The 20000-nt window shown below is 41.7% G+C and overlaps 1 protein-coding gene across 1 annotated transcript in view; it reads left to right on the forward strand.

Moving 5' to 3' along the window:
• The first annotated feature begins 3403 nt into the window (after window positions 1-3403).
• The window catches only part of LOC140535544 (sialoadhesin-like), a 73015-nt gene continuing 56418 nt past the window's right edge, over window positions 3404-20000 (forward strand). The window contains 13 exon segments of the mRNA XM_072656944.1: window positions 3404-3671; window positions 4052-4291; window positions 5596-5850; window positions 5957-6226; window positions 7590-7859; window positions 7965-8095; window positions 14849-15131; window positions 16723-16992; window positions 17285-17539; window positions 17646-17892; window positions 18558-18600; window positions 19276-19362; window positions 19481-19561. Coding sequence (XP_072513045.1) covers window positions 3404-3671; window positions 4052-4291; window positions 5596-5850; window positions 5957-6226; window positions 7590-7859; window positions 7965-8095; window positions 14849-15131; window positions 16723-16992; window positions 17285-17539; window positions 17646-17892; window positions 18558-18600; window positions 19276-19362; window positions 19481-19561 — 2700 coding nt within the window.

Here is a 20000-nt window from a genome sequence, read left to right on the forward strand (position 1 = left end):
GAGAGAGAGAGAGAGAGCCTTGACTGGAACTGTTTAGGTTGCACAAGATGGGCCGACACAATATAAGCAGGGTGGTTATTATGTTATATCAGCTGTATTGATAATCTTGTTCTATATTTTCATGTTTGTAAAGCCTGGACATACTTTCTGTATTTTCCCACTGATATTATAATTATTTATTGTTGTTTTAGTTTTATTTAGTATTAATTACTTAATAACTCAGTATAAATAAACAGAAAAAATATTTAACAAATACATCATATATACTCGCTCTGTTCATTATGCAGTATGAAGTTAATATTGATTTCTTTTACATCAGTTTGTGACCTGGTTGTGTCAGCTCTTTGATTCGCTGACCATTGGGACTTATGAGAACTGCTACTAAAGGAAATGGATTTCACCTTGTACATCGATCAGCCATAACATTAAAACCACCCTGTCGAGGCATGGACTCCACAACACCTCTGAAGGTGTCCTGTGGTATTTGGCACTGAGATGTTAGCAGCAGATTCTTTACGGCCTGTAAGTCGTGAGGTTCTGCCTCCATGAGCATCATTGGACCCATGACCCTGTCGCCTGTTCACCAGTTGTCCTTCATGGGAGTACTTTTGGTAGGTCCTGATCACTAAATACCAGAAACGTCCCAAAAGGCAGTTTTTCAGACAAAGGTGTCTAGCTCTTGTCAAAGTGTCTCAGATGTTTACACTTCTTATATGTGAACATTCAGAATGTAAGAAACCCCAGAAAGTGCTGCAGTTTAGAACCTCATAGCTGCTTCTGGTGGCTTCATTTGCTGTTCAGACAGTAAGTAGTGAGGAGACGCCATCAGCCAGCTCAGAAATACTTATGTTAGACTTGTTATACTTATGTTATAAGTATATATATTACTATATACTTATGTTATATGTTATACTTATGTTATGCTAAATTATGTAGAAGCTAAAAGTCTAATAAATTAAATAAACCATAAATTCGGTAGAACCAGATCAAAACACTAAAATATGCAAAATAAAAATGACATAATATCAGCCACAACATTAAAACCACCTTCCTAATATTGTGTAGGCCTCCATTGTGTCACCAAAACAGCTCTGACCCATCAGGAAATGGACTCCACAGATGCTGCTAGTGCTAAGCTAGGAGAAATCCAGAAGGTCAGAACAGATGCTAAACTTTTAGAACAACCTACTGAGTCTGATTTCTGTCTGCTGTGCTGAGGCCTGTTAGACCCCCTGCTTCTTCCTCACGCTAAATTTAAATGAGGCTACTTCTGCACCTCTACCCAATCATCATTAACCTCTGACCCATAAGGGTGGGTGAGCTGTAGAGTGTTTTTAGCATTGGCACTCAGGAAATGACCAGCCTTATCTGACCACCTAGAGAGACATGGTCTGAGTGGTCAGAGATAATAAAAGGTCTAGTGTGAGAAAATGCAGCAGGAGTCTCTCACACAGACGATACCTTATGACGGCATCTTAACCACATCCCTTTAGTCTGTTTAAACTGATGAAGCTCCTCCAGTTCTCTGCATTCATTCTCTGGGTTCAGGAGATGAGCGTCGCCTTAATGAAGGTAGGAGAACACTCTCAGTGCTTTTAGAATTAGTGAAGAGTGATGAATTTAGAGTTAATGAGTGGAGAAATGAACTCGCTGAACAAGTGGAGTTGGACTGTTGGTCTCTAGAGGAGATTTCTACTGTAAACTTTCTGAACCCTTTCATTAAACAGAGAAAAATATCATCATCAGAATAAATATCTCATCTAATGATCGTTAAAATATGATGAAAAGTCACTTGTAAGGAACAGAAATAGTCTTCAGGATGAATGTTGAGAAATATTACAGTCAGCCATTACATTAAAACCACCTGTCTAATACTGCGTAGGCCTCCTAATGCCACCAAAACAGCTCTGGCCTGTCTGTGCTTGAACTCCACAATACCTCTGAAGGTGTTCTGTGATATCTGGCACCAAGCAGCAGATCCTTAAACTCATCTAAGTTGTGAGGTGGGGCCTCCATGAGCATCAATGAGCTTTGGGTGCCCAGATCCTGTCGACGATTCAGTTTTTTCTCTCTTGGAGGACTGTTCATAGGTACTGACCACTGCAATACGTGGTACACGCCACAAGACCTGCCTGTTCTGAGCCAGTTTTCTAGCCATGGTTGTCTCAGATTCTAACGCTCTTACATCTTTCCTGCTTTTAACCCCATCATCACCTTCAAGACCTGACTGTTCACTTGCTGTCTGATATATCCACCCATTGACAGGAGCCTTTAGAACCAGATCATCAATGTTGTTCACTTCACCTTTCAGTGGTTTTAATGTAATGGCTAGAGTGAGGATTGAACCCATAACCCTAGGCCCTTGTAGCAGGGACGGAGAGGTAGACATTTACGCATGCAGATCTTGTCCGTCTGGAAGGCGTGTACATGGCTGGAGCAGGGGGCGGAGTCTGGGACTGTGTTTCTGACACTCCGTCAGTCTCTAGTGTGTAGCCCCACCCCCTCACTCTCTCTGCCCCATAACATAAACTGCATCACATGACCAAATATGAAGCCTGTAAAAGCTCCCAGCCTCTCTTACAGCTCTCACTGTGTTGTATTAAATGAGAGATGACCACAACAGAAGTAATCTAATCCAAGATAGTTGCTATATTGTTGCCAAGTGGTTACTATGCTGTTCCATGTTGTTGCTATGAGCTATTCAGTTGCGTTAAGAATTTAGTTAGATTACCTCCATCTCTCAGTGTTGATCACATGAAGATCAGATCTCCAGAGGTTTTCAGAAAGGGGTCTCCTCATTTTCCACATGACTGTATTAACTGAAAGCTTGTGATTGGACAGATTTAGAGATATTGATGAGCTGTAAAATATTAATGATGTAAATAAACAGTATTGTGTGGTATATGTTCATACAGGCTGTGCTGATGATGTCACTCAGGATGTCTCTGACTGTTCCTCTGCTGGTTCTGATCTCAGGTCAGTCAGAGCTGTCTCTTTTCAGCATCATGTGACCCAAACTGTATTATTATTATTATTATTATTATTATTGTGTGTGAGTGTGTGTGTGTGTGTGTGTTTCATGGTAAACAGTTTTCTGCAGTGTGTTTCTGCTCCTCTGCAGCTCCTCCTCCACCCTACTGCAAGAGCTGTGGATCTTCTCACTTTGTGCTTTTAGCTCCAAATGAGCTCAGCTTATTGCAGCTGATTATTCCAAACTCAGATGAAATGAACAGCCTTAGAAATGAGCTGAAGTGAGACTTTCTGCAGCAGCTTTACTGACTGAGACCCACAGAGTCTCCATTTACACACTTCTGGATTCTGTGTTGCAGGAGCTGTTGCTCAGGATTGGGGTGTGATATACAAGCCTACATCTATCTGTGCTCTAAAGGGGTCTACAGTGAACATGGCCTGCGTTTACACATATCATATTGATCACTCAGTCCAAAAAGCTTTCTGGAGTAAAGATCTGGTTACAGATGTTGAACCTCCTGATCTGTTAGAAGATCCAGAGTACAGAGGCAGGGTTCAGTACTACAGAGATAAAACCAGCAACAGCAGCCTCACACTGAGAGATGTGAGAGAAAATGACCAGAGGAAATACTACTTCAGATTTCTAACAGATAAAGGAGGAAAGTTTCTGGGTAAAGATGGAGTAGATCTTTTAGTCACAGGTAAGCTCCATCAGCAGAAATAAGACACTGTACTTCATTCACTGGTGAACAGGATTCCTCCAGAAGTTCTGTAATATAATCACATCAGTCCTTCAAACCACACCTGAAGAACATTGCTTAGAACTGGAGAACCAGAATCCACAAAGCATTTCAGAGTAAGAGAGCTGATCTAGGATCAGTTTCTGTGAGTGAGATCTTCATAAACAGGACTGGATCTGATCCTAGGTCAGTATTTTAATTGGGTGATCAGGGTTTAGGTTTAGGTTTACTTTAAATTCTTCTTTAAGTTTGATTTCTTCTTTAAGACACCAGTGAGTTCTGACCCATTCATTCAGCTAATGTGAGGATGATGCAGTAGAACTGGGTTTCTCTTGTGGCAGATCTCCAGGTGGAGGTTCCTGAGAGAGTGAAAGAGGGAGGTAAAGTTACTCTCACATGTAAAACCACCTGCAGTCTGACTAACAGACCAACATTCACCTGGTACAGAAATGGAGCTTCTTTATCCTCCAGAACTGACCAACTCCACCTGCAGTCGGTCAGCAGGGAGGATGCAGGCAGGTATCACTGTGCTGTAGAGGGTCAGAAGCTTCACTCTCCTGAGGTCACTCTTAATGTCTTGTGTAAGTACAGAATTATTTATTCATTAATAAAAACGTGTCTCTATATCAGAGTAAAAGTGCTGATCTAGGATTACTATCCAGCACTGAGATCATAGATCACCCTCATCCTAATTTTCAGGATTGCTCTTCTTTGTCTTCCAGATCTCCAGGTGGAGGTTCCTGAGAGAGTGATAGAGGGAGGTAAAGTCACTCTCACATGTAAACCGAGCCTCACTCTGACTGTCAGACCAACATTCACCTGGTACAGAAATGGAGCTCCTTTACCCTCCAGAACTGACCAACTCCACCTGCAGTCGGTCAGCAGGGAGGATGCAGGCAGGTATCACTGTGCTGTAGAGGGTCAGGAGCTTCACTCTCCTGAGGTCACTCTTAATGTCAGATGTAAGTACAGATTCATTCATTCAGTCTCAGAAAACAAACAGAGCTGAGGGTTCATGCTGAACTGATTGTGCTCTAATTGAACCCAAAGCTGATGCAGCTTCAGGATCATCAGTGATCTCTGTCATAAGAGCATGTAAACCTCTTTAATCTCCTGGCGTTGATAACTCTGTTCATATTTAATATAGTAATGATTGCTTATATGTTCAGCTGTTTGATGAAATCAATCAAAAGCTTTCTGTTTCAGTAGCTGAACTTCAGAATATTAATCAGGTCAGTGTGAGGTACCAACTCCAAAGTACTGGGTAATTATTTTAGGTAGCTCCAAGACAGTCAAGCTAATGAACTTCACAAAATTACAGACATCAGCTGTGGCATGAAGGTAAGAGAGGCAGGCTTGAGACTGTAATATCACTGCTTCAATCCCCTGGACCTGCAGGAAGCTGGGATGCTGGTCTTTATTATCAGCTTAATGGTTAGAACTTGCATTCAGAAAATTTCAGAGTCGATGTCTGATTACTTTCTACTCATTGTACCTTAAACAATTACAGAGCACTTTGAAACTCAATCATTTTACATTTGCAGCATTTAGCTGATGCTCTTATCAAGAGCTACTTAAAAGGTTACTTATATTACAGAGGTGGGCCAATGTAGTGTTAGGAATATTGCCCAAGGATTTTTTTTATTGGTCTAACGCAGCATAGTCAGCCAAACCAGGAACCGAACCCCAGTCTCCCACCTGGTGTGGTTGCTCACTAGCAAGTAGTGGTGTTATCTGCACCACACCAATCCATATACCTCACACTGGTCCAGCTAATAGCTAAAATATGGGGCATTTTACTGTAATTAACTTAACAAACTGATAATGATGGATATTTGAGAATCTCTGTAATGTGAATCTCTGTAATGTGTCGTTCTACCTGAAGATGGCCCAAAGAGAGTCTCAGTGTCCATCAGTCCCTCTGGTGAAATAGTGGAGGGCAGTTCAGTGACTCTGACCTGCAGCAGTGATGGAAACCCACCTGTGGAATATACCTGGGTTAAAGGAACATCATTAGTAGCAACAGGAGAGACCTTCACAATGAAGAAGATCAGCTCTGTGAACAGTGGAGGATACAAGTGTAGATCCAGTAATGAACTTGGAGAGAAATCCTCTGATACTGTAACTCTGAATGTTCTGTGTGAGTAATTCATTAATATCCACTAAAGAGGAACTTACTGACTTTCATTAAGATCACTGGAACTCTCACAGTCTACTCATATATTCTCATATTTTCTATTTTCTAGATTCTCCAAAGAGAGTCTCAGTGTCCATCAGTCCCTCTGGTGAAATAGTGGAGGGCAGTTCAGTGACTCTGACCTGCAGCAGTGATGGAAACCCACCTGTGCAGAAATACACCTGGTTGAAGAAGGTGGATAAAGAAGTTGTGCAGAAATGGACCAATCAGATCTACAGCATCACAAACATCAGATCTGCAGATAGTGGAGAATATCAGTGCATGGCAGCCAACACACAAGGGTCTCGATCATCAGAGTACAAGTCATTAACTGTTCTATGTAAGTTCTTTTTCTGCTTCTTTGTTTATAAACAGTCTGAAGCTCCTCCTCCCAATTTAACATCCTATAAACTCTATGTCTACCTTATTGATGTCTCAATGACAAAGTCTGCATAGTTCCACTCAGCTCTGCTCTATGCAGCTGTACTCAACCCAGCTCAAGTCAACTCGGCACAGCTTGGTTCTACTCCGTCACTTTAGTTTACTTGAATTCAATTCAGCTAATCTTACTTCAACTCTACTTAGCTGAATTCAGTTCAGCTGATTCACTCCATTCCATTTAATTCACTTCTTCACTCTTCCCTAATCATCTCCCCTGTAAAATTATCCCATTCCTATTTTCACTAGCAACACAGCGTGATCATAAATCAGTTGAACTGTTTACTCAACAACCTTCTTACCTATTTGACCTCAATACTTCAACTGCAACCCTCTGCATTTATTTGAGTAGTCTATCACATCGCTTTCCAACTCAGTCAAGTCTCATCATCTAATACACCTCTCCTTCACTAGATGTTTTACTCCTGGACCACTTAGGTTCAAACAGGTATAATCCAGGACCCTCAGTTTAAATCAGATTAACTGCCTCTGGAGTTGAGAAGTTTGATGGCTTGTCGGAGAAAACTGTTGCAGAGTCTTGTCCCGTTGGACCGGAAACTGTGGTACCTTCTTCCTGACCCGTCGATGTTAAGCGGATAGTGGTTGTGTTTACTCTCCACGGCTTCTGATTGGACAAAGGATGATGGTCCTGGGAACAGTAATGTCATCAATGCACTTGCTGATGTAAGCAGTCACTGAAGCTGTTTACTGCTCCAGGTTAACTGTGTCACCAACAGTTGCAGCGTCCCTAAACATGTGCCATGAAGTGCACTCAGAACAGTCCTGAATGGCAGAGATGAGATTCCCATATCTGATGTGTTCATGAGCCCAAAGTAACTTTCCACAAGCCAGTGCCAACCAGAGGAGAATGGGTTCCCCTACAGAGCCCTGGTTCCTCTCAAAGTTTCTTCTAAGAGTTTTCCTTGTCTCTGTCAGCCTCAGTCACCAGGCATGTTATAAAATCACTAAATTCTGAACATGACTGAAGCCCCTCTTCCCCACCTATCATCCAATAAACTCCATCTGTATCTTCTTAAGTCTTCCCAAACATCCACCACTCCATCTCTTCCTTCCAATTCTCAAAGTGGGGGCTGACTTTATTCTTAAAGGTCCTCTGAGTTTTCCCTCTCTCTGACAGTGTCCTCCTAAATCATCATAAGCTGGTCCAAACATGGTCCAAACTAGCAAATGTTTAAATTGTGAAATTAAACTCAGACAGTTCACTTCTGTATTTAAAGATGTTCTACTATCATTATATGTTTTAGATCCTCCAAAGAGAGTCTCAGTGTCCATCAGTCCCTCTGGTGAAATAGTGGAGGGCAGTTCAGTGACTCTAACCTGCAGCAGTGATGGAAACCCACCTGTGCAGAAATACACCTGGTTTAAGAAGGTGGATCAAGAAGTTCTGCAGAAATGGACCAATCAGATCTACGGCATCACAAACATCAGCTCTGCAGATGGTGGAGAATATCAGTGCATGGCAGCCAACACACAAGGGTCTCGATCATCAGGGTACAAGTCATTAACTTTTCAATGTAAGTTCTTGTTCTGCTTCATTTAGAGTTGAAATGATGAAACTGACATAATCTGAGACGTCATCTCTGTATTTAAAGAAGCTCTACTATCATTATATTTCATAGACGCTCCAAAGAAAGTCTGGATGTCCATCAGTGAATCAGCTTGGAGCAGTTCAGTGACTCTGACCTGCAGCAGTGATGGAAACCCACCTGTGCAGAACTACACCTGGTTTAAAGAAGGTGGAGGCTCACCTGTAGGATCTGGACACAGTTACAGTGCTGTACAGAGTGGATCCTACTACTGTGTAGCTCAGAATACATACGGCTCTCAGACAGCAGCTGCAGTGCTGGTCACTCTAGAAGGTGTTAATGGTGGGAAAAGATACATTAAGTTGAATATCTCTCATTATTATTGATAAAAATTAGCATAATTTCTAACTGAGTTTATCTGTTATCTGCACACAGGGGTCAAGAGTATTGGTCTGTATGCAGCTGTTGGAGTGTCCGCTGGCTGTTTGTTGGTCATTGGCGTTATTGTGTGTGTAAGGTAAGAGTATGAAGATTAGACGATCAACAAGCTGAAAAAAGTGATTTAAAATGAACATTAATGCAGATTATTATTATTATTATTATTACTTTTCAGGAGAAGGACAAGAGGTGACGGGGACAATGTTAAGTATGCCAATGTCAAGTTTACCCGCACTGGTGCTCCTGGCAGGTGAGAGGAATCTTATCAATCCTGCTTAGTCCAGTGACTGATAGTCTACCTCAGACAGGATGATAGAATCAGCACATTTTGACTGTCATGATCCAACTAAGATCCCAAACAGGTCAACAAGACAAGTCAAATTTATTTGTAGAGCTTTTTACAACTGTTGTCGTCACAAAGCAGCTTTACGTAATTAGTAATTAGTTAAAGACAGAAAAAAAATAGATATGAAGGATCCAAGACCCCCAGTGAGCAGCCAACGGCGACAGTGGCAAGGAGAACCTCCCTCAGAGCTATAGGAAAAAACCTTGTGAGGTACTAAGACTCACAAGGGGGACCCGACCCGTCCTTCTCTGATCAGAACTATTTATTAATTATTGATAAAAATGACCAAACCATCAATACTGTTGAACTGCTCTGATCATAATCATAATATAATAATCATGGTGTAGTAGAACGTAATATAGTCATGGCAGTGATGATCAGTGTAATTAGAGTAATGGTGGTCCATTTAGTTTTTAACATGGTCATTAGGCAGGTAGCAGTGGTAGGAGGGTGTGCCGCTGGTCTGGCATGAACCATCAAGAATACTCAGATCTCAGGGTGCTTCTTTGTACTTCCCAAAATTCAGAAAACCTCAGCAGGGGGAAGAGCCTTTTGTTATAAAGCCCCCAACTCTGGAATAACCTTCCAGATAATGTTTGGGACTCAGATACAGTCTCAATCTTTAAATCTAGGCTGGAATTTAACTGGGAGCCAATGAAGTGCTGATAGAACTGGACTGATATGGTCAGATTTTAGTAAGGACCCTGGCTGCGGCATTTTGAACCAGTTGAAGTTTATTGAGGTTCCTGCTGGAACAACCTGACACAAGTGCATTACAGTAATCCAGCCTTGAGGGAATAAAAGTGTGTACTAGCTTTTCTGCATCCTGTAGAGATAAGGAGTTTCCTAGATTTGGCAATGTTCCTAAGCTGCATAAAGGCTGTCCTATTGATATTAGCTATATGTTGCTCAAATGATAAATCTGAATTGAATATGATGCCAAGATTTTTAGCTGCTAGACCAGGAATAATGGAAGTATCAGCCAAGTCTAATATTAAGTCTGATAGTTTATTTCTAGTGTCTTTTGGACGTAAAGGAGAACCTGGGTTTTGTCACTGTTAAGAAGAAGGAAGTTATGTGACATCCAGCAGTCTTATATCCTTTACACAGTCCTCCATTTTCTGTAATCTAAATTTATTGTCAGGTTTGGCTGATATATAGAGCTGTGTGTCATCTGCATAACAATGGATATTAACGTCATGTCTGCTTATAACTGAGCCCAGTGGTAACATGTATAATGTAAATAATAGCGGTCCTAAAATAGAGCCTTGCGGAACTCCATATCTTACTTTTAAGTAAGGTAATGTAATTAACTAAAGTAACTTGTAATTTGAAGATAAATCTTTTATCTTTACAAACTGATAGTGTCCCTTTGGATATGATTTGCTGTGATTCTAGACATTGTCTCTAATCTTTCTAGTAATATAGTATGATCTATTGGATCAAAGGCTGCAGGTCTAGTAGAGCTAATAAAGACACATAGCCTTGATCAGAGGCAAAAAGGAGATCTTCACTAGGGCTGCTGCTAAACCAACAGCTAAAGTTTTGTCTTGTAAAGTTTGGTCAGTTTTCTTTGTGTATTCATTTCATTTCAACAAGAGCAGAATTTTAAACAATAGAAAATCACACATGGATAAACATCATGAAAAGGAAGTCAGGCTATTCTAGCATTTCTGTAAACACAGCAATAAGCGGACTAGTCTTTTATACAGCTCCTGTAAATGTCCTGGTTCGGTCCAGTTAGCCAGGCTTTTGTATGGATGTACATGTATTTACCATGTTTGTTGTGTTTCTGCAGGTCTACTGCTTCCACCCTTGCAGATCCCCCAGTGATCTATGAAGAAATAATGGACGTTCATACTTAGAGAAAATAAAGTCCAACAATTAAAACACAATTCAAAATGATATTTCTTGCCAAGTGGAGGAGAAACCCTTCAAAGAAAATGCTTCTGTAGACGTTGACTGTCCAGTTTGTGTTTGGTAGAACTGAGCTGACCTTTCGTCTTCTTTTTTAGGGTATTTTTACTGTTACAGCTTTATTCTTCTTTTATTGTTGATACACACGAATGACTGTAGAAAACATGGACGCTGTGCTTCCGTTGCCTTCAGTTCTATAGAAATCAGAAGCCAGACTCGCCTACTCATTATGTAGAACCGCCCCCTTTACCCAGACCTAGCCTCAGTGTCTCAGACCGCCTTCATTGAGCTTACAGCGCAGAAGCAGAGCAGATTTCCACCTGGATTCCCAGTTTGTCCAGTAAGTGGACGCTCTAACAGTAAAAGTGCAGCTCATGTAGGTTCCTCTACAACTCTACAGCTCCTCCATTTACTAAAAGGGGGACATGCAGACCTTTTACCTTTATTTTTGAGATAACTTAAGATCATTAATGGAATTTCTGATACAATGTAAAGAAGAACTGCCAGATTCACATTATGGAGAAAAGTGAAAAAGGAAAGATACAGGATTTTTCTGTTACAGTATATTTTTGTGTTTACATGTCAAATGACATGTGACAACGTGATGTTAATATATGAAAAAATCCTTTCCAGCAAAAAACTGAAATAATCCATTTTGTGTACATTTTAGTCACAGTTTCTGTAGATTAATCTAATTATTATTGATTGAACTTGATTATTGATATTATTGATTTACCTATTTTAATAAAAATGAAACCTAACATGCTTCATTTTACCTTTTATTTTTTTTATCATTTGTGAAATGAAGCTCATACGACTGTATGTCTGCAGCTTCAGCATATGCTCTGTATTTGATTTTAATATTTTTTGTGATTTATGACATGATGTAGTGTTTGATCTTTGCTTTAGCATTTAAAAGTATTTCTCTTAATAACTTGATGTAAACTATTAAACAATAATAAAATATTTCCTTTTTACTATTAAAGAAAAACAGGTTTTGACTCATTATTATTTAGAAGTTTCAAAAAGGAAGAAGGTTGAAAAGAAGGTATTGAACTTCTATCCAGTCTGAGTGTTCTGACTGTTAAGGAAAGAGAAGCCTTCTGTAGGGGGCGCTTCTGAGTGCTGTACAGGGAAGAAGGCTTTCTAGTAGCTTCTGGATGAGCATTGCTGTGAGGATTTTACTGCATTCAGTAACAAGAGTGTTAGTGAAGTCAGGATGTTGGATGATCACCACCCCACCTCATCCCCAACTCATCCCAAAAGTAATGGATGGAGCTCCACCACCATCATTCCAGAGAATACAGTTCTTCCACTGCTCCACAGCTCCTCAATGCTGGGGTACTTCATACCCCTCTAGCCCACACCTGGCATTAGGGAGCATGATGCCAATAGGGTCATGATGATCTGATCCAGAGAGTCCTATTCTATTGGCAGTATTTCTTCTCTACAGGCACTAGACAAGCTGTGTGTGTGCATTTGCACATCTGTGTCAGCAATAGGTGCAACTTAAATTAGCTGAATGTGTTCATTAAAAGGGGTGTCCACAAACATATGGACATATAGAGCATTTACCTGATAAACCTCTGCATCAAAACACTGAACTGAACTTAAATAAGGCTACTTCTGCACTCCAGACACACAGGAAATGACATCAGCACTAAACTAAACACATCACAGCTTCTACTTTTAATCGCTGATCAGAGTCCCACTCTGTCCAGTCCACTGTGAATCACTCCCATCTTCATCTTCTTCAGTCACCCATTATGATGATGATGATGAAAAACAGTAATGGGCGAAGGTGCAGCTTTCAGTGCTCCTCACTGGAGACACCCAACACAATCATCATCAACCTCTGACCCATAAGGGTGGGTGAGCTGTAGAGTGTTTTTAGCATTGGCACTCAGGAACTGACCAGCCTTACCTGACCATCTAGAGAGACATGGTCTGAGTGGTCAGAGATAATAAAAGGTCTAGTGTGAGAAAATGCAGCAGGAGTCTCTTACACAGACGATACCTTATGACGGCATCTTAACCACATCCCTTTAGTCTGTTTAAACTGATGAAGCTCCTCCAGTTCTCTGCATTTGTTCTCTGGGTTCGGGAGATGAGCGTCGCATAATGAAGGTAGGAGAACACTCTCAGTGCTTTTAGAATTAGTGAAGAGTGATGAATTTAGAGTTAATGAGTGGAGAAATATAGCCGCCATCACAGCTCTTACCATTTGGGGCATGGACTCCACCAGACCTCTGAAGGTGTCCTGTGGTCTCCGGCACAAAGACGTTAGCAGCAGAATTATTAAGTCCTATAGGTTGTGAGGTGGGGCTCCTATGAATCATGTCAGTGAGCCCTGAACATCCATGACCCTGTTCTTCTTTAAGGCACTTTTGGTAGGTACTGGTCAGTAGGTACTGGTACTGGTTTGCTAATCAGTTACGTTGTCATTCCAAATGATCGCTATGCAGTTGCTATGGTATCCTTATACAGTTCTACTCATTTGCAGCTGATGTTCTGCAGATTATGTCAACGTCTGTGTGAATAACACTGTCCCTACCAAGACTGTTCAGTGTTCCTCCAACAATAAGCCATGGATTAATCAGGATATAGAGGCTCTCCTAAAAGATCTGATCTGGTGATGAGGATGAGCTGAAAGCTGTGCAGAGGGAACTGAGAAGGAAGATCAGGGAGGGGAAAGCCAGCTACAGGAAGAAGCTGATAGAACAGTTACAGCAGAACAGTGTCAGAGGAGTGTGGAAAGGCCTTAAAACCATATCTGGCCACACAAAGTCCAGCTCCCAGGTGGTGGTGGACCAAAAGTGGGGGAATAAACTTCATCTATTTTTCAACAGATTGGATCAATCACAATATTTAGCTCATAGCCACGGGCTAATCTGCTGGCAGCTCCAACCTCCCATTCACACACTCCAGCCACCCCCTGCTCCTACCTGTCCTTCTCAACAGCTCAGGTAAGAAATGAGCTGAGGAAAATCAAGACAAAGGAAGCTACAGGTCCCGATGGTATCAGTGCCAGGCTCCCCAAGTCCTGCGCAGATCAGCTGTGCAGGGTAGTTGAGCATATGTTCAACATGAGTCTGAAACTGGGAAGAGAACCACACCTGTGGAAAACATCTTGTGTGGTACCTGTGCCCAAAACACAGCACCCAAAGGACCTAAACAGGCCGGTGGCACTGACTTCTCATCTGATGAAGTCACAGGAGAGGCTGGTCCTTAACCACTGCCGCCCTCTGGTGAGCCCATCCATGGACCCTCTTCAGTTTGCCTACCAGTCTGGCGTCGAGGTGGATGATGCTGTCATCTATCTTCTACACAGAGCTCTTTCTCACCTGGATAAGCCCGGCAGCACTGTGAGGATCACCTTCTTTGATTTCTCCAGTGCTTTTAACACCATACAGCCAGGCCTCCTAAAGGACAAGCTGGAACATTGTGGAGTGGACAGTCACCTGTCGAACTGGATACTGGACTACCTCACCAACCGACCACAGTATGTGAGGTCACGGGATTGTGTCTGTGATAAGGTGATGATAAGGGTCCTCTTCACCCTGTACACTGCTGACTACATGTATGTTAGGTTATTACCTCCATCTCTCAGTGTTGATCACATGAAGATCAGATCTCCAGATGTTCAGAAAGGGGTGTGCTCATTTTTTGACTGTATGAACTGAAAGCTCGTTAATGACTAAAATGAGGAGATTGGACAGATTTGGAGATATTAATGAGCTGTGAATTATTACTGATGTAAATAAACAGTATTGTGTGGTATATGTTCATACAGGCTGTGCTGATGATGTCACTCAGGATGTCTCTGACTGTTTCTGATCTTCATCTCAGGTCAGACAGAGCTGTCTATTCTCATCATCATGTGATCCAAACTGTAAAGACCTGAATTTATTTTACACAGTGTGTATGCATGTGTGTGTGTGTGTGTGTGTGTGTGTTCATGGTTAACAGTTGTGTTTTCTGCAGTGTGTTGGTTTCTGCTCCTCTGCAGCTCCTCCTCCACTCTACTGCAAGAGCTGTGGATCTTCTCACTTTGTGCTTTTGGCTCCAAATGAACTCAGCTTATTGCAGCTGATTATTCCAAACTCAGCTGAAATGAACCGCCTTAGAAATGAGCTGAAGTGAGACTTTCTGCAGCAGCGTTACTGACTGAGACCCACAGAGTCTCCATTTACACACTTCTGGATTCTGTGTTGCAGGAGCTGTTGCTCAGGATTGGAGTGTGATATACAAGCCTACATCTATCTGTGCTCTAAAGGGGTCTGCAGTGAACATGGACTGCATTTACACATATCCAAGTGGTTACACAGTACAAAAAACGTTCTGGAGCAAAGAGCTGGTTACAGATGTTGAACCTCCTGACCTGTTAGAGGATCCAGAGTACAGAGGCAGGGTTCAGTACTACAGAGATAAAACCAGCAACAGCTGCCTCATACTGAGAGATGTGAGAGAAAAGGACCAGAGGAAATACTACTTCAGATTTCTAACAGATGAAGGAGAAAAGTTTCAGGGTAAAGATGGAGTAGATCTTTCAGTCACAGGTAAGCTCCATCAGCAGAAATAAGACACTGTACTTCATTCACTGGTGAACAGGATCCCTCCAGCAGTTCTGTAATATAATCACATCAGTCCTTCAAACCACACCTGAAGAACACTGCTTAGAACTGGAGAACCAGAATCCACAAAGCATTTCAGAGTAAGAGAGCTGATCTAGGATCAGTTTCTGTGAGTGAGATCTTCATAAACAGGACTGGATCTGATCCTAGGTCAGTATTTTAATTGAGTGATCAGGGTTTAGGTTTAGGTTTACTTTAAATTCTTCTTTAAGTTTGATTTTTTCTTTAAGACACCAGTGAGTTCTGACCCATTCATTCAGCTAATGTGAGGATGATGCAGTAGAACTGGGTTTCTCTTGTGACAGATCTCCAGGTGGAGGTTCCTGAGAGAGTGATGGAGGGAGGTAAAGTCACTCTCACATGTAAAACCACCTGCAGTCTGACTGTCAGACCAACATTCACCTGGTACAGAAATGGAGCTCCTTTATCCTCCAGAACTGACCAACTCCACCTGCAGTCAGTCAGCAGGGAGGATGCAGGCAGGTATCACTGTGCTGTAGAGGGTCAGGAGCTTCACTCTCCTGAGGTCACTCTTAATTTCAGATGTAAGTATAGATTCATTCATTCAGTCTCAGAAAACAAACAGAGCTGAGGGTTCATGCTGAACTGATTGTGCTCTAATTGAACCCAAAGCTGATGCAGCTTCAGGATCATCAGTGATCTCTGTCATAAGAGCATGTAAACCTCTTTAAACTCCTGGTGTTGATAACTCTGTTCATATTTAATATAGTCATGATTGCTTATATGTTCGGCTGTTTAATGAAATCAATCAAAAGCTTTCTGTTTCAGTAGCTGAACTTCAGAGCATTAATCAGGTCAGTGTGAGGTACCAACTCCAAAGTACTGGGTAATTATTTTAGGTAGCTCCAAGACAGTCAAGCTAATGAACTTCACAAAATTACAGACATCAGCTGTGGCATGAAGGTAAGAGAGGGAGGCTTGAGACTGTAAAATCACTGCTTCAATCCCCTGGACCTGCAGGAAGCTGAGATGCTGATCTTTATTATCAGCTTAATGGTTAGAACTTGCATTCAGAAAATTTCAGAGTCAATGTCTGGTTACTTTCTACTCATTGTACCTTAAACAATCACAGAAGACTTTAAAACTCATTCATTTTACATTTGCAGCATTTAGCTGATGCTCTTATCAAGAGCTACTTAAAAGGTTACTTATATTACAGAGGTGGGCCAATGTAGTGTAAGAAAATATTCCCAAGGACTCTTATTGGTCTAACGCAGCATAGTCAGCCAAACCAGGAACCGAACCCCAGTCTCCCACCTGGTGTGGTTGCTCACTAGCAAGTAGTGGTGTTATCTGCACCACACCAATCCATATACCTCACATTGGTCCAGCTAATAGCTAAAATATGGGGCATTTTACTGTAATTAACTTAACAAACTGATAATGATGGATATTTGAAAAAAAACAAAAACAAACATGGGGTTCTTCTTAAGGGTGTTTGTAGCTTTCTTATTCAAACAAAAAGAATCTCAGTAATGTGTTGTTCTACCTGTAGATGGCCCAAAGAGAGTCTCAGTGTCCATCAGTCCCTCTGGTGAAATAGTGGAGGGCAGTTCAGTGACTTTGACCTGCAGCAGTGATGGAAACCCACCTGTGCAGAAATACACCTGGTTTAAGAAGGTGGATAAAGACGTTCTGCAGAAATGGACCAATTAGATCTACAGCATCACAAACATCAGATCTGCAGATAGTGGAGAATATCAGTGCATGGCAGCCAACACACAAGGGTCTCGATTATCAGAGTACAAGTCATTAACTGTTCTATGCAAGTTCTTGTTCTGCTTCATTTAGAGTTGAAATGATGAAACCATTTTCTTGGTCTTGTCTGCATTCAGGTGAAGGTTGTTGAATTTACACCAGTCTGTCAGCCGCACCTCCTCTCTGTATGTTGACCCAGCACTGTTGTGTCATTGGTGAACTTTATGATGTGGTTTGAGCTGTGTTTTGCTGCACAGTCTTAAGACAGCAGGGTGAACGGCAGAAAGCTCAGAACACTGTAATGTCCTCCTCTTAAAAGATAATTTCCAGTGATAGTTATTTTGTTCTCTGATATTTAGATCCTCCAAAGAGAGTTTCAGTGTCCATCAGTCCCTCTGGTGAAATAGTGGAGGGCAGTTCAGTGACTCTGACCTGCAGTAGTAATGGAAACCCACCTGTGCAATATACCTGGTTTAAAGGAACATCATTAGTAGCAACAGGAGAGACCTTCACAATGAAGAAGATCAGCTCTGTGAACAGTGGAGGATACAAGTGTAGATCCAGTAATGAACTTGGAGAGAAATCCTCTGATACTGTAACTCTGAATGTTCTGTGTGAGTAATTCATTAATATCCACTAATGAGGAACTTACTGACTTTCATTAAGATCACTGGAACTCTCACAGCCCACTCATATATTCTCATATTTTCTATTTTCTAGATCCTTCAAAGAGCGTCTCAGTGTCCATCAGTCCCTCTGGTGAAATAGTGGAGGGCAGTTCAGTGACTCTGACCTGCAGCAGTGATGGAAACCCACCTGTGCAGAAATACACCTGGTTTAAGAAGGTGGATAAAGAAGTTGTGCAGAAATGGACCAATCAGATCTACAGCATCACAAACATCAGATCTGCAGATAGTGGAGAATATCAGTGCATGGCAACCAACACACAAGGGTCTCGATCATCAGAGTACAAGCCATTAACTGTTCTATGCAAGTTCTTGTTCTGCTTCATTTAGAGTTGAAATGATGAAACTGACATAATCTGAGACGTCATCTCTGTATTTAAAGAAGCTCTTCTATCATTATATTTCATAGACGCTCCAAAGAAAGTCTGGGTGTCCATCAGTGAATCAGCTTGGAGCAGTTCAGTGACTCTGACCTGCAGCAGTGATGGAAACCCACCTGTGCAGAACTACACCTGGTTTAAAGAAGGTGGGGGCTCAACTGTAGGATCTGGACACAGTTACAGTGGTGTACAGAGTGGATCCTACTACTGTGTAGCTCAGAATACATACGGCTCTCAGACAGCATCTGTCAATCTGTCAGACAAATGAGTTTGTCTGTTATCTGCACACAGGGGTCAAGAGTATTGGTCTGTATGCAGGTGTTGGAGTGTCTGCTGGCTGTTTGTTGGTCATTGGTGTTATTGTGTGTGTAAGGTAAGAGTATGAAGATTAGACGATCAACAAGCTGAAACAAGTGATTTAAAAATGAACATTAATGCAGATTATTTTACCTTATTTTGAATCAAATCAGATGTTTTCAGTTTAATCAACTTTCTATTAAAGCTAAGGTAATGACTGATCAATAATAAATCATGCTGATAAAACACTGACTCTTCTCTGAAAGCAGGAACAAGAAGAAGAAGAGAAAGGTGGAGGAACACGACTACCAGGTGAGCTGTTAAAGACTGCTGTTGGAGAGAAGCTGCACAGTTTAGTGTTTTCTGATCTGATTGAGCTCCTGAAGGGCTTGTTTCTGACCTGTTGAGCTGATTCAGTGGGTTCGAGCAGGGTAAACACTCCACTCTGCAGTGTAGAGGAACTCCAGCAGCTGGAGTCATTACAGATCTCCACCTGTAGATGGCTGTGCTGGATAAGACGTGTGTTTAGAGAAGCACAGGTGTAGAGTAAAAGTGCTGTCCAAGGTGCTTATGGAGAGCTCTGCAGTTTGGACTCTCCAGCACTGTGATTCAGTCTCAGCACCTCCGCTCACAACAACACTTCATGAACATCACAGACCAGAAGAATGAGAGAAAACTGTGATTCTTAAACTTTCAGAAATAGTTTACGAGTCAACAACCAACTCAACGTCTTCACTCTGATGTGTTTTCTGGGAAACGTCTCCATAGTCTTAGTTGAGAACAGTCCTTTACACTGAGCAGTGTTTAGCTCTGTAACATCCTGGATAAAACTGGTGAACATTCCTGCTGCAGCTTCTTGAAGTGAGGCATCAAACATGTCAGGCTGTGGTTAAAAGAGGAGATTATGATGAATAGATTTAATGAAGGAGTGAATTTATTTAGTTCTGTGTTCAAACTGCTCCTGTTCTCTAACCCTCCTCTCTCCAGAACGCTGACCCTAATGCTCAGAACGAAATGTACATGGCACTTCACCCCATGTCCAGGTCCTCCGATGATGTGTACAACACACTTGCAGTAAGTGTCTCTTCAGAAACACAGTTCACTCAGACATTCAGATTCAGAAAGAACTCCTACAAACACCAAATGTCTTCATTTCTCCTCCTCTGCTTCATTCTGTCTTTCCCTCAAACAGACTGTTGATTCCAGACCTGCTGATGATGTCTACACAGCTCTGGATCCTCAGTGCAGATCTTCTGAGTACGACACTCTAGCAGTGAGTGAATCCACTTGTACTGATGACAGTTTTGGAGCTCCTGTAAGATCTGGTAGACTTTAAGCTCCAGCAGTGTCTCCACTTTGGACTCTCCTTCACTAGCAGCTGAACAGCTTCACACGTTCTTCATCTGTGGAGTTTGTACTGGGATCTGTTTTCTCAGCTCTTCTGTTTGTCTTCCTCATGTTTCTTCTTCCTCCATGATCCTGCTGGAGTCTTTATCTTCTTTTTCAGTTCTTCTTCTCTCTCTTCATCAGCTGACATCCTCTGCTGTCTGTCATTCTGTCCTCATGTTGTTCTCATCATCTGGTTCTCGCCTGATACGAATCAACCAGAAGAAACCCTAAGTCATAGAGACACGAAACTTCGTAAACTACTCAATTCAGTCAGCCATAAGGGGGCATTACAGCGCAGGTTGACACATTTTCGTTATAAAAAG

The sequence above is a fragment of the Salminus brasiliensis genome, chromosome 15, assembly GCF_030463535.1.
Source record: "Salminus brasiliensis chromosome 15, fSalBra1.hap2, whole genome shotgun sequence".
In the NCBI taxonomy this organism is placed as follows: Eukaryota; Metazoa; Chordata; class Actinopteri; order Characiformes; family Bryconidae; genus Salminus; species Salminus brasiliensis.